This window comes from Tachyglossus aculeatus, chromosome 23 (assembly GCF_015852505.1).
Source record: "Tachyglossus aculeatus isolate mTacAcu1 chromosome 23, mTacAcu1.pri, whole genome shotgun sequence".
Lineage (NCBI taxonomy): Eukaryota > Metazoa > Chordata > Mammalia > Monotremata > Tachyglossidae > Tachyglossus > Tachyglossus aculeatus.
In genome coordinates, this window is record NC_052088.1 from 41,894,592 (window position 1) to 41,909,318 (window position 14,727).

The following is a 14,727-nucleotide window of genomic DNA, read 5'->3' on the forward strand; positions in this document are numbered from 1 at the left end:
AACTCTTCCACGGTCCTCAGCCTTTGGAGGAGTACGGTGTATCTATCAACGACCACATTGCTTCCCCACATTATCATATATGCACATTTCAGAGATACATGGGAAGCCACGCCCCCTCACAGGGGACACCACCCCCTCCTCACGGCGGCTGCGCAGGGAAGCCACGCCCCCTTCTGGCACATGAGGCCACGCCCCCCCGCACGGCGTGAGGGAAGCCACGCCCCCTTCTGGCGCGCGAGACCACGCCCCTCCTCGCAGCGGCTGCGCAGGGAAGCCACGCCCCTCATCACAGCGACTGCATAGGGAAGCCACGCCCCCTTCTGGCGGGGAGGCCACGCCCCTCATCGCAGGGGCTGAGACGGGAACCACGCCCCTCATAAGGGAGGCCACGCCCCCTCTGGCAGGGGAAACACGCCCCCTACCGTCAGGGGCAGAGCTGGGGAGGCCACGCCCCCTGCTGTCGAGGAGCCCCCGCCCTCTCCTATCAGGGCAGCGCGGGGAGGCCCCGCCCCCTTCCCTTAGGAGAGACCACGCCCCCTCCGCGCCGGTGCCGCGCCGGGAAGCCACGCCCCCTGCTGACAGGGGGAGACCACGCCCCTCACCCCTGAGACTGCGCACGGAAGCCCCGCCCTTTTCAGGCAGATGAGGCCACGCCCCTCGCCACAGAGACTGCGCAGGGAAGTCACGCCCCCATTCGGCAGGAAAGCCACGCCCCTCACGTGGGGGGGCCGCCCCACCTCGCAGGGGGCTGTTTCGGGAAATCACGCCCTTTACATGGGAGGGCACGCCCCCTCGTCACAGTGGCCACGCCCCCTTTCAGATGGGGCCACGCCCCTCCACTCGGAGGACAATCAGGGAAGCCACGCCCCCTGCTGTCGGGGGAGCGCACGCCCCGAACTATCAGGGCAGCACCGGGGAGGCCCCGCCCCCTGCCGTTAGGAGAGGCCACTACGCCCCTCCGTGCACGTGCCGCGCCTGAAAGCCACGCCCCCTTCTGGCAGGGGAAGCCATGCCCCTCATCACAGAGACGGCGCAGGGAAGTCACGCCCCATCTCGCTTGGGATGCGCCGGAAAACCACGCCCCTTACATAGTAGGCCACGCCCCCTCCTCACAGAGGCTGCGCGGGGAAGCCGCGCCCCCTACTGGCAGGGGGAGGCCACGCCCCTCACCACAGAGACTTCGCAGGGAAGTCACGCCCCCTTCTGGCAGGGAAGCCACGCCCGTCACGTGGGAGGCCCCGCCCCGCCTGGACTGCAGGGGAAACCACGCCCCTTACATGGGAGGACACGCCCCCTCCTCGCAGAGGCCGCGCAGGGAAGCCACGCCCCCTTCTGGCCGGTGAGGCCACACCCCCATCACAGAGACTGCGCAGGGAAGTCGCGCCTCCTTCTGGCAGGGAAGCCACGCCCATCACCTGGGAGGCCCCGCCCCACCTCGCATGGGATGCGCCCGGAAACCACGCCCCTTACATAGGAGGGCACGCCTCCTCCACACAGAGGCTGCGCAGGGAAGCCACGCCCCCTTCTGGCACATGAGGCCATGCCCCTAATCACACAGACTGCGCAAGGAAGCCACACCCCGCCTCACAGAGGCTGCGTCAGGACACCACGCCCCCACCTCGCATCAGAGGCCACGCCCCTTTCTATGAGGGGAAGCCTCGCCCCCTCCTCTTAGAGGCTGCACAAGGAAACTACGCCCCCTTCTGGCAGGTGAGGCTACCTCACAGGATGTCACACCCCTCCACTGAGAGGACGCTCAGGGAAGCCACGCCCCCTTCCGTCGGGGGAGCGCACGCCCCCGTCCTATCAGGGCAGCGCCCCCTCCTCTCACAGAGGCTGCGCAGGAAGGCCACGCCCCTGCCTCTCAGTGGCAGTGCTCTTAGAAGGGGCCACGCCCCCCTCTGGCAGGGGAAGGCCACGCCCCTCATCGCAGCGACAGCTTAGGGAAGCCACGCCCTCTTCGGCCCTGGAAGCCACACCCCTTACGTGGTAGGCCCGCCCACCGAGGCTGCACAGGGAAACCACGCCCCTTTCACTGGGGACACGCCCCCACCTCGCAGGGGAAGCCACGCCCCCTCCCCTCGGAGGCTACACTGGGAGGCCACGCCCCCTTGGGTCAGGAGAAACCACGCCCCGCAAATCCGAGGCTGCGCAGAGAGGCCCCGCCCCCTCCTGGCAGGGGAAGCCACGCCCCCTCCTCTCACAGAGGCTGCGCGGGGGAGGCCACGCCCCTCCAACCCGAGGCTGGGCAGAGAGGCCCCGCCCCCTCCTCTCAGAGGGAGGCCCCGCCCCCTCCCTTCAGGGCCGGTGCTGAGGTGGCCCCGCCCCCCCCTCTGGTTTTGGCGGGAACGTTGTGGCGACGTCGTCTCCTACCTGAGCAAGCCATGGCCGTGGTGTGCCCTCGCGCCTCCGCCTTCATGACCGGTGCAAGGGGCGGGGAGGCGTTCACCGGCGGGGTCCGCGCCTCCTCCTCTTTTCTGAGGGAAACTCGAGGAGCCGGACGCCGGGCTGTGGCCGAGGCCCCTCCTCCTTTCCGGGGGAAAGTGGAGGGGGCGGACGCCGGGCTTCGCTCACGGCTCCTCCTCTTTTCTGAGGTAAAGTCCTTGACCACGCCCCTACGACGTGACCACGCCCCTTCCACCAATCCGTGAGTACGCCCTCCTCTTGTCTGCGCAGGCGCCGGGAAGTCGGTGGCCACGCCCCCTCTATCTCCCTGGGCTCGCGCCCCTCCAAGTGGCCACGCCCTCCTCCTTCCTGCGCATGCGCCGGGCAGTTGCCACGCCCCACCACCTCCCCGTGCTCGTGCCACACCCCGTCCTCTGGCCACGCCCATTCACTGGGGTCACGCCCCTTTCCATCTATGGAAGTGACGGGAGGAGGCCGCCGACCCGTGGCCACGCCCTCCACCTGTCTGCGCAGGCGGTGGCCGGGAAGTGGCCACGCCCCCTCCACCTCCCGGGGCTCGCGCCCCGCTACACCACGACCACGCCCCCTTGCATTGGCCACTCTCTCCTCATTCCTGCGCGTGCGCCGGCCAGTGGCCATGCTCCACTTCCCCGTGCTCGCGCCACACCCTGGCCTCTGGCCACGCCCTTTCACTGTGGCTACGCCCCTTTCCATATGTGGACGTGGCGGAGGCGGCCGCCGACCTGTCACCACGCCCCCTCTCCGTGATCACGCCCTCCTCTGTTCTGCGCAGGCGCCGGAAAGGCTGTTGCAGGGCTGTGGCCACGCCCCCTCCACCTCCTCTGGCTCGCGCCCCTCCCCTTCATCTGGACCCCGCCCCTCCTCCTTCGTGACCACGCCCCTTCTCCTTGACGACGCCCTCCTCTTTTCTGCGCAGGCGCCAGGAAGGCGGTGGCCGGGCTTTGGCCACGCCCCCTCCACCTCCCCTGGCTCGCGCCCCTCCCCTTCTTCTGGGCCCCGCCCCCCCCTCAATGACCACGCCCACTCTCTCTGGCCACGCCCCCCGCACCGTTGTGCACGTGCCGCACTCCGTCTTCCGGCCACGCCCTCCTCCATGACCACGCCCCTCTATGTGGCCACGCCCTCCTCCTGTCTGCGCAGGCGCCGGGAAGGCGGCGGCCGCGCACACTCCCGCTGGGAGTCGGAGGAGCGCGCACGTCGCGGGCGTCGTGACGTCACACGGAACATGACTCCGCGCGGGCCGCCGCGGCCTCGCGCCAGGTGAGCGCGTGAGCGGGCGCGCATGCGCGTGTCTGTGTGAGGTGAAATTGAGGGGGGGGAATAGGAGACTTACTAGATGATAATAATGGTATTTATTAAGCGCCCACCAGGTGCGAAGCACTGTTCTAAGCGCTGGGACAGATCCGAGATGATCAGGTTGTCCCCCGTGGGGCTCCCAGTCTCCATCCCCGTTTTCCAGATGAGGCAACTGAGGCCCAGAGAAGTGAGGTGACTTGCCCAAAGTCACCCAGCTGACCAGTGGCGGAGTAGGGATTAGAACTCACGGCCTCTGACTCCCAAGCCCGGGCTCTTTCCAGTGAGCCTTGCTATTTATGAGAATATCTTTAAATTATATAGGTTTCTGGTAATATTTGCTCTCCTTGGGTGGCCTTGGGCAAGTCACCTCACTTCTCTGGGCCTCAGTTACCTGAGGGGTAAAATGGGAATTGAGACTGTGAGCTCCTCGTGGGACAGGGACAGGGTTCAGCCTGATAAGCTGCACTCAGCCCAGCGCTTAGTACAGTGCTCTGCGCCGTCCTGAGGTTATGGTTTTAATGCTGGCCCTGCCACCCGTCTGCTGTGTGGCCCTGGGCAAGTCATCCCACTTCTCTGGGCCTCAGTTACCTCAGTAATCTTAGTTACCTCAGATGTAAAATGGGAATTGAGACTCTGAACTCCTCATGGGACAGGGACAGGGTTCAACCTGATAAGCTGCACTCAGCCCAGCTTTTAGTACAGTGCTCTGCGCCGTCCTGAGGTTATGGTTTTAATGCTGGCCCTGCCACTCGTCTGCTGTGTGGCCCTGGGCAAGTCATCCCACTTCTCTGGGCCTCAGTTACCTCAGTAACCTTAGTTACCTCAGTTACCTCAGGTGTAAAATGGGAATTGAGACTGTGAGCTCCTCGTGGGACAGGAACAGGGTCCAACCAGATAAACTGCACTCAGCCCAGCTTTTAGTACAGTGCTCTGCGCCGTCCTGAGGTTATGGTTTTAATGCCGGCCCTGCCACTCATCTGCTGTGTGGCCCTGGGCAAGTCATCCCACTTCTCTGGGCCTCAGTTACCTCAGTAACCTTAGTTACCTCAGGTGTAAAATGGGAATTGAGACTCTGAACTCCTCATGGGACAGGAACAGGGTCCAACCTGATAAGCCGTACTCAGCCCAGCGTTTAGTACAGTGCTCTAAACTGTCCTGGGGTTATGGTTCTAACGCCACTCATCTGCTGTGTGGCCTTGGGCAAGTCAACTCACTTCTCTGGGCCTCAGTTACCTCAGGGGTAAAATGGGAATTGAGACTCTGAACTCTTCGTGGGACAGGGACAGGGTCCAAACTGATAAGCTGCACTCATCCCAGTGTTTAGTACAGTGCTCTGCGCCGTCCTGAGGTTAGGGTTCTAATGCCGGCCCAGCCACCCGTCTGCTGTGTGGCCCTGGGCAAGTCATCCCACTTCCCTGGGCCTCAGTTACCTCAGTAACCTTAGTTACCTCAGGTGTAAAATGGGAATTGAGACTCTGAACTCCTCGTGGGACAGGGTTCAACCTGATAAGCTTGTACTCAGCCCAGCGCTTAGTACAGTGCTCTGCACCATCCCGAGGTCATGGTTCTAATGCCGGCCCTGCCGCTCGTCTGCTGTGTGGCCTTGGGTAAGTCACCTCACTTCTCTGGCCCTCAGTTACCTCAGGTGTAAAATGGGGATTGAGGGAGTGAGCTCCTCGTGGGACAGGAACAGTGTCCAACCAGATAAGCTTGTGCCCATCCCAGCACTTAGTACAGTGCCCTGTGCTGTCCTGAGTTTATGGTTCTAATCCCGGCTCTTCCACCCGTCTACCGTGTGGCCTTGGGCAAGTCACCTCACTTCTCTGGGCCTCAGTTACCTCAGTTGTAAAATGGGGATTGAGCGTGTGAGCCACTCCTGGGAGAGGGACAGTGTCCAATCTGATAAATTTGTACCCACCCAGCGCTTAGTACAGTGCTCTGCACTGTCCCGAGGTTATGGTTCTAATGCCGGCCCTGCCGCTCGTCTGATGTGTGGCCTTGGGCAAGTCACCTCACTTCTCTGGGCCTCAGTTACCTCAGGAGTAAAATGGGGATGGAGAGATTGAACTACTCGTAGGACAGGGACAGTGTCTAATCTAATAAATTTGTACTCACTCCTGCGCTTAGTACAGTGCTCTGCACTGTCCCGAGGTTATGGTTTTAATGCCAGCCCTGCCACTCGTCTGCTGTGTGGCCCTGGGCAAGTCACCTCACTTCTCTGGGCCTCAGTTACCTCAGTAACCTTAGTTACCTCAGGTGTAAAATGGGAATTGAGACTCTGAACTCCTTGTGAGACAGGGAAAGGGTCCAACCTGATAAGCTGCACTCAGCCCAGCGTTTAGTACAGTGCTCTGCCCCTTCCTGAGATTACGGTTCTAATGCCAGCCCTGCCACTCGTCTGCTGTGTGGCCCTGGGCAAGTCATCCCACTTCTCTGGGCCTCAGTTACCTTAGTTACCTCAGTTACCTCAGGTGTAAAATGGGAATTGAGACTCTGAACTCCTCATGGGACAGGGACAGGGTACAACCTGATAAACTGCACTCAGCCCAGCGTTTAGTACAGTGCTCAGCCCCTTCCTGAGGTTATGGTTCTAATGCCGGCCCTGCCACTCGCCTGCTGTGTGGCCCTGGGCAAGTCATCCCACTTCCCTGGGCCTCAGTTACCTCAGTAACCTTAGTTACCTCAGGTGTAAAATGGGAATTGAGACTCTGAACTCCTCGTGGGACAGGGTTCAACCTGATAAGCTTGTACTCAGCTCAGCGCTTAGTACAGTGCTCTGCGCCGTCCCGAGGTCATGGTTCTAATGCCGGCCCTGCTGCTTGTCTGCTGTGTGGCCTTGGGTAAGTCACCTCACTTCTCTGGCCCTCAGTTACCTCAGGTGTAAAATGGGGATTGAGGGAGTGAACTCCTCGTGGGACAGGAACAGTGTCCAACCAGATAAGCTTGTGCCCATCCCAGCGCTTAGTACAGTGCCCTGTGCTGTCCTGAGTTTATGGTTCTAATCCCGGCTCTGCCACTCGTCTGCCGTGTGGCCTTGGGCAAGTCACCTCACTTCTCTGGGCCTCAGTTACCTCAGGTGTAAAATGGGGATTGAGCGTGTGAGCCCCTCCTGGGAGAGGGACAGTGTCCAATCGGATAAATTTGTACCCACCCAGCGCTTAGTACAGTGCTCTGAACTGTCCCGAGGTTATGGCTCTAATGCTGGCCCCGCCACTCGTCTGCTGTGTGGCCTTGGGCAAGTCACCTCACTTCTCTGGGCCTCAGTTACCTCAGGTGTAAAATGGGGATTGAGCGTATGAGCTCTTTGTGGGACAGGGACGGTGTCCAATCTGATAAATTTGTACCCACCCAGCGCTTAGTACAGTGCTCTGCACTTTCCCGAGGTTATGGTTCTAATCCCGGCTCTGCCACTTGTCTGCTGTGTGGCCTTGGGCAAGTCACCTCACTTCTCTGGGCCTCAGTTACCTCAATTACCTCAGTTCCCTCAGGTGTAAAATGGGGATTGAGACTGAGCCCCTCGTGGGACAGGGACAAGGTCCAACCTGATAAATTTATACCCATCCCAGCGCTTAGTACAGTGCTCTGCACTGTCCCGAGGTCATGGTTCTAATGCCAGCCCGGCCACTCATCTGCTGTGTGGCCTTGGGCGAGTCACCTCACTTCTCTGGGCCTCAGTTACCTCAGGAGTAAAATGGGGATTGAGAGATTGAACTACTCGTGGGACCGGGACAGTGTCTAATCTAATAAATTTGTACTCACCCCTGCGCTTAGTACAGTGCTCTGCACTGTCCCGAGGTTATGGTTCTAATGCCAGCCCTGCCACTCGTCTGCTGTGTGGCCTTGGGCAAGTCACCTCACATCTCTGGGCCTCAGTTACCTCAGGTGTAAAATGGGGATTGAAACCATGAGCTCCTGGTGGGACAGGGATGGAGTCCAATCTGATAAATTTGGACCCACCCCGGCGCTTAGTACAGTGCTCTGCACTGTCCCGAGGTTATGGTTCTAATCCCAGCTCTGCCACTCGTCTGCTGTGTGGCCTTGGGTAAGTCACCTCACCTCTCTGTGATTCAGTTACCTCAGGTGTAAAATGGAGATTGAGAGAGTGAGCGCCTCATGGGACAGGGTCCAATTTGATAAGCTTGTACCCATCCCAGCGCTTAGTACAGTGCTCTGTGCTGTCCCGAGGTTGTGGTCCTAATGCCGGCCCTGCCACTCGATTGCTGTGTGGCCTTGGGCAAGTCACCTCACTTCTCTGGGCCTCAGTTACCTCAGGGGTAAAATGGGGACTGTCAGTGTGAGCTCGTTGTGGGGCAGGGACAGGGTAAAACCTGATAAATTTGTACCCACCCCGGCGCATAGTACAGTGCTCTGCACCGGCCCGGCCGCTCATCTGCTGTGTGGCCTTGGGCAAGTCACCTCACTTCTCTGGGCCTCAGTTACCTCAGGAGTAAAATGGGGATTGAGAGCGTGAGCTCCTCGTGGGGCAGGGACAGTGTCCAACCTGATTAACCTGTATCTATCTAGAGAAGCAGCGTGCCTCAGTGGAAAGAGCCCGGGCTTTGGAGTCAGAGGTCCTGGGTTCGAATCCCGACTCCACCACATATCTGCTGTGTGACCTTGGGCAAGTCACTTAACTTCTCTGGGCCTCAGTTCCCTCATCTGTAAAATGGGGATGAAGACTGTGAGCCCCTCCGTGGGACAACGTGATCACCTTGTATCCCCCCCAGCGCTTAGAACAGTGCTTTGCACATAGTAAGCGCTTAACAAATGCTATTATTATTATTATTATCCAACCCAACCCACCCCTGGAGAACCAGGAGAGGACGGCGTCAGTGAAGACAAGGTTGGAGAACGTTTTCAGGAGAAGGGGGGAGGCCACAGAGTCCAAGGCAGCTGAGAGGTCGAGAAGGATTAGGATGGAGTAGAGGCCGTTGGATTTGGCAATAATAATAATAATAATAATTTTGGTATTTGTTAAGCGCTTACCATGTGCCAAGCACTGTTCTAAGCGCTGGGGTAGATACAAGGTCAGCAGGTTGTCCCCCGTGGGGCTCACCGTCTTCATCTCCATTTTCCAAGTGAGGTCATTCATTCATTCATATTTATTGAGCGCTTACTGTGTGCAGAGCACTGTACTAAGCGCTTGGAAAGTAGAAGTTGGCAACATCTAGAGACGGTCCCTACCCGACAACGGGCTCACAGTCTAGAAGGGCACTGAGGCACAGAGCAGTTGACTTGCCCAGTCAATCAATCGTATTTATTGAGCGCTTACCGTGTGCAGAGCACTGGACTAAGCGCTTGGAAAGTACAAGTTGGCAACATATAGAGACAGTCCCTACCCAACAGTGGGCTCACAAGGTCACACAGCATCATCGGTGACCTCAGAGAAGCAGCGTGGCTCAGTGGAAAGAGCCCGGGCTTTGGAGTCGGAGGTCGTGGGTTCGAATTCCGGCTCCATCACATGTCTGCTGTGTGACCTTGGGCAAGTCACTTAACGTCTCTGCGCCTCAGTTTCCTCGTCTGTAAAATGGGGGTGAAGACTGTGAGCCCCACGTGGGACAACCTGATCACCTTGTATCCACCCCAGCGCTTAGAACAGTGCTTGGCACATAGTAAGCGCTTAGTAAATGCCATTATTATTCTTATTATTTTAAGAGACCTCCCACCTCTTCTCAAAATCCACCCCTTCCACCAAACCCGTACATTCACACCTTGGCGAAACCCTCTCCTTTAATAATAATGATGGCACGTATTGTACGTATTTATTACTCTGTTTTATTTGTACATATTTATTCTATTTATTTTATTTTGTTAATATGCTTTGTTGTCTTTTGCTGTCAACTTGTACTTCCCAAGCGCTTAGTACAGTGCTCTGCACACAGTAAGCGCTCAATAAATGTGATTGATTGATTGATTGTCTGTCTCCCCCTTCTAGACTGTGAGCCCGCTGTTGGGTAGGGACCGTCCCTATACGTTGCCAACTTGGACTTCCCAAGCGCTTAGTCCAGTGCTCTGCACACAGTAAGCGCTCAATAAATACGATTGAATGAATGAATGAGCCCGTTGTGGGTGGGGAATGTGACTGTGTTGTTATACTGTGCTCTCCCACGCGCTTAGCACAGTGCTCTGCACACAGTAAGCGCTCAATAAATATGAATGAATGCTCGCTAACCTCTCCCACCTGCTTCTCTTTCCTCCCCTTTTAGGCCCCGGCTGGACCTGTGCTTCCTCCAGCGGTTCTGGAAAATCCAGCTGGTCCTCTTTCCCTCTTGGTCATCCCAGAATTCCCTGATGTTCCTGACTCTGCTTGGCGTGGCCCTCTTGGGTGAGTGACATATAGCAGTTGGGGGGTCATCACCCCCAGGAACCTGCCACCTCCCATCTCCCCCATCCCCACCCAGGCTGGGGGAGGCAGCGGCTGGGGCGAGAAATCAAGTCGCTGGTAGTCACTGCACTGTACTGAGCGCTCAGGAGAGTAAAATAGACTTATAATAATAATGATGGGATCTGTTAAATGCTTACTAGGTGCCAAGCACTGGGGGATACAAGGTGATCAGGTTGTCCCCCGTGGGGCTCACAGTCTTCATCCCCATTTTCCAGATGAGGGAACTGATGCCAGCTTGTACTTCCCAAGCGCTTAGTCCAGTGCTCTGCACACAGTAAGCGCTCAATAAATACGATTGATTGATTGGTTGATTGATAACCTCATCACCTTGTAACCTCCCCAGCGCTTAGAACAGTGCTTTGCGCGTAGTAAGCGCTTAACAAATGCCATCATTATTATTATTATGATTGATCGCTGTCACCCCCACAGAACAGCTCGTGATCTACCAGGTGGGAGTGATCCCCAGCCAATTCTACGGCGTCCTGGGGAACAGAGACCTGAGCGGATTCAAAGCTGTGACTTTCCTCGCCCTCGTCCTCATCGTCCTCAACTCCACGGTAAGAGACTCGGCCTTCCCTGGGCTGGTCCGCACCGGGGAAGCGGCGGGGCCCAGTCGCCTCGGAGTCAGAAGGTCCTGGGTTCCAATCCCGGCTCCGCCACCCGTCTTTTGTGCGACCGTGGGAAGGTCACTTCACTTCCCTGGGCCTCGGTTCCCTCATCTGGAAAGAACGGGGATGGAGGCTGTGAGCCCCACGGCGGACAGGGCAACCTGATTAGCTCGTATCTGCCCCAATCAATCAATCAATCAATCAATCGTATTTATTGAGCGCTTACTGTGTGCAGAGCACTGGACTAAGTGCTTGGGAAGTCCAAGTTGGCAACATATAGAGACAGTCCCTATCCAACAGTGGGCTCACAGTCTAAAAGGGGGAGACAGAGAACAAAACCAAACATACTAACAAAATAAAATAAATAGAATAGATATGTACAGGTAAAATAAATAAATAAATAGAGTAATAAATATGGACAAACATATATACAGGTGCTATGTTTGTACGTATTTATTACTCTATTTTATTTGCACATATTTATTCTATTTATTGGCAACATATAGAGACAGTCCCTACCCAACAGTGGGCTCACGGTCTAAAAGGGGGAGACAGAGAACATAAACCAAACATACTAACAAAATAAAATAAATAGAATAGATATGTACAGGTAAAATAAATAGAGTAATAAATATGGACAAACAAAATATACATATATACAGGTGCTGTTGACACGTAGTAAGCGCTTGACAAGTGCCACAGCTGTTGTTGTTAGCAGCTGTGCGGCTTTGGGCAAGTCACTTCACTTCTCTGGGCCTCAGTTCCCTCATCTGGAAAATGGGGATTGAGACTGGAAGCCCCCTGTGGGGCGAGCTGATCACCTTGTATCTCCCCAGCGCTTAGAACAGCGCTTGGCACATAGTAAGCGCTTAACAAGTACCATCATCATCCTTCCTGGCCTCCCTCCCCGCCCGCAGCTGAAGAGCTTCGACCAGTTTATCTGCAACCTGCTGTACGTGAGTTGGAGGAAGGCGCTCACGGAGCATTTACACCGGTGCTATTTCCTGGGCCGCGTCTACTACACCCTCAACGTGCTGAGAGATGATATCGACAACCCGTAAGTCGTGCCCCGCCCATAATAATCAATAATTATTGATAATAATTAATCAGTAATTAGGGTCAGTAATAATTGCGGTATCTGTTGGACGCCTACTGTGTGCCAGGCACCGTTCCAAGAGCTGGGGTGGACGCGAGCAAATCGGGGTGGGCACAGTTCCTGCCCCACGCGGTGCTTGAAACGGCGTGGCTCAGCGGAAGGAGCCCGGGCTTGGGAGTCGGAGGTCATGGGTTCGAATCCCGGCGCCGCCAATTGTCAGCTAGGTGACTTTGGGCAAGTCACTTCTCTGGGCCTCATCTGGAAAATGGGGATAAAGACTGTGAGCCCCACGTGGGACGACTTGATCCCTTTGTAACCTCCCCGGCGCTTAGAACGGTGCTTTGCACATAGTAAGTGCTTAATAAATGCCATCATTATTATTATTTTTATTATCATCATCCACCTCCGTAGCAAACAAAAACTCCTCCCTATCACCATAATAATAATAATAATAATGATGGCATTTGTTAAGCACTTACTATGTGCAAAGCACTGTTCTAGGCGCTGGGGACAGTGCTTTGCACATAGTAAGTGCTTAAATGCCATTATTATTATTATTATTATTATTATTATTATTATTAGTGTGATGATGGTGAGGAGTTTTTGTTTGCTTTGCACATAGTAAGCACTTAACAAATGCCATCATTGTTATTATTATGATGATGATGGTGAGGAGTTATTGTTTGCTACGGAAGTGGGTGATAATAAAAATAATAATAATGATGGCATTTATTAAGCACTTACTATGTGCAAAGCACTGTTCTAAGCGCTGGGGACAGTGCTTTGCACATAGTAAGCGCTTAATAAATGCCATCATTATTATTATTATTATGGTGATGGTGAGGAGTTTTTGTTTGCTATGGAGGTGGATGATAATAAAAGTAATAATAACAATGGCATTTATTAAGCACTTACTATGTGCAAAGCACTGTTCTAAGCGCTGGGGAGGCTACAAGATGATGAGGTGGTCCCATGGCGGGGCTCACGGTCCTCATCCCCATTTTACAGATGAGGGAACTGAACCGCTGGAGATTTTTGAGGAGGGGGGTGACCCGTCCTGAACGTTTCCGCCGAAAGATGATCCGGGGAACGGCGTGACCCACGGTCCGGAGGCGGGTTCCCCAATCAATCAATCAATCAATCAGTCGTATTTATTGAGCGCTTACTGTGTGCAGAGCACTGGACTAAGCGCTTGGGAAGTCCAAGATGGCAACATCTAGAGACGGTCCCTACCCAACGGTGGGCTCACGGCCTAGACGATCGGGATGTGTCCGTGTCGTCTTCCCAGGGACCAGCGCATCAGCCAGGACGTGGAGAGGTTCTGCCGCCAGCTCAGCTCCATCGCCAGCAAGCTGCTCATCTCGCCCTTCACGCTCGCCTATTACACCTACCAGTGCTCCCGCAGGTAGTGGACGCCCCCCCGGCTCGGACCCCCGGGGGTCTCGCCTCAGAAGGGGCCGTGCCCAGTTATTCCACCCCCGCCGCGAAGTCCAGCGGCTCTTTCCGCTTCCCGGAAAAATCCTCACACTCATTCATTCATTCATTCAATTTATTGAGCGCTTACTGTGTGGAGAGCACTGCACTAAGCGCTTGGGAAGTCCAAGTCGGCAACATATAGAGACGGTCCCTACCTAACATTCATTCAATCGTATTTATTGAGCGCTTACTGTGTGCAGAGCACTGGGCTAAGCACTTGGGAAGTACAAGTCGGCAACACATAGAGACGGTCCCTACCTAGCATTCATTCATTCATTCAATCGTATTTATTGAGCGCCGACTGTGTGCAGAGCACTGCACTAAGCGCTTGGGAAGTACAAGTCGGCAACATCTAGAGACGGTCCCTACCCAACAGCGGGCTCACGGTCTAGAAGAGCGGGCTCAGAGCGGACAAGTGGCAGAGTCAGGATTAGAACCCGGGTCTTCTGACTCTCAGGCTCTTTCCACTCGGCCACGCTTTAATCCCCATTTTACAGATGAGGGAACTGAGGCTTATAGAAGTGAAGTGACTTGCCCAAGGTCACTCAGCAGACAAGTGGTGGGGCTGGGATTTGAACCCAGAGCCTTTGACTCCCAAGGGCCGGGATCTTTCCACCAGGCCTTGCTGCTGTATCGGGGCCCCGAACTCCTCCCTCGAAACCACCCCGGCTTGAAATAATAATAATAATAATAATAGTCTTTTCATTCATTGATTCAATCGTATTTATTGAGCGCTTACTGTGTGCAGAGCACTGGACTAAATGCTTGGGAAGTACAAGTTGGCAACGTATAGAGACGGTCCCTATCCAACAACGGGCTCACTGTCTAGAATAATAAATATGGACAAATAAAATAAGTAGAATAATAAATGTGGACAAATAAAATAAGTAGAATAAATATGGACAAATAAAATAGGATAACAAATATGGGCAAATAAAATAAGTAGAATAATAAATGTGGGAAAATAAAAGAAATACAATGTATATGGACAATTCAAATAAGTAGAATAATAGACATGGGCAAATAAAAGAAATACAATATATATGGACAATTCAAATAAGTAGAATAGTAAATGTGCGCAAATAAGAGAAATAGAATATATATGGACAATTAAAATAAGTAGAATAATAAAAACAAATAAGTGGAATAATAAATATGGACAAATAAATAGGATAACTGGGCAAATAAAAGAAATAGAATAATACATATGGACAAACAAAAAATGCAGAAAAATAAATATGGGCAGATAAAAGAAATAGAATATATATGGACAATTGAAATAAGTAGAATAATAAATATGGACAAATAAAAGAAATAGAATATATATGGACAATGAAAATAAGCAGAATAATAAATACGGACAAATAAGTAGAATAATAAATATGGGCAAATAAAATAAAGAGGATAATAACTATGGGCAAATAAAAGAAATAGAATAA

At 54.4% G+C, this 14,727-nt stretch overlaps 1 protein-coding gene across 1 annotated transcript in view; it reads left to right on the forward strand.

The window, feature by feature from the left end:
- Nucleotides 1–3,621: 3,621 nt before the first annotated feature.
- Nucleotides 3,622–14,727, forward strand: part of ABCD4 (ATP binding cassette subfamily D member 4) — a 42,307-nt gene continuing 31,201 nt past the window's right edge. The window contains exons 1-5 of the mRNA XM_038765617.1: nt 3,622–3,687; nt 9,930–10,048; nt 10,538–10,665; nt 11,634–11,773; nt 13,101–13,217. Of these exons, the coding sequence (XP_038621545.1) occupies nt 3,653–3,687; nt 9,930–10,048; nt 10,538–10,665; nt 11,634–11,773; nt 13,101–13,217 (539 nt within the window). The 5' untranslated portion in view covers nt 3,622–3,652. The remainder of the gene's footprint in view (nt 3,688–9,929; nt 10,049–10,537; nt 10,666–11,633; nt 11,774–13,100; nt 13,218–14,727) is intronic.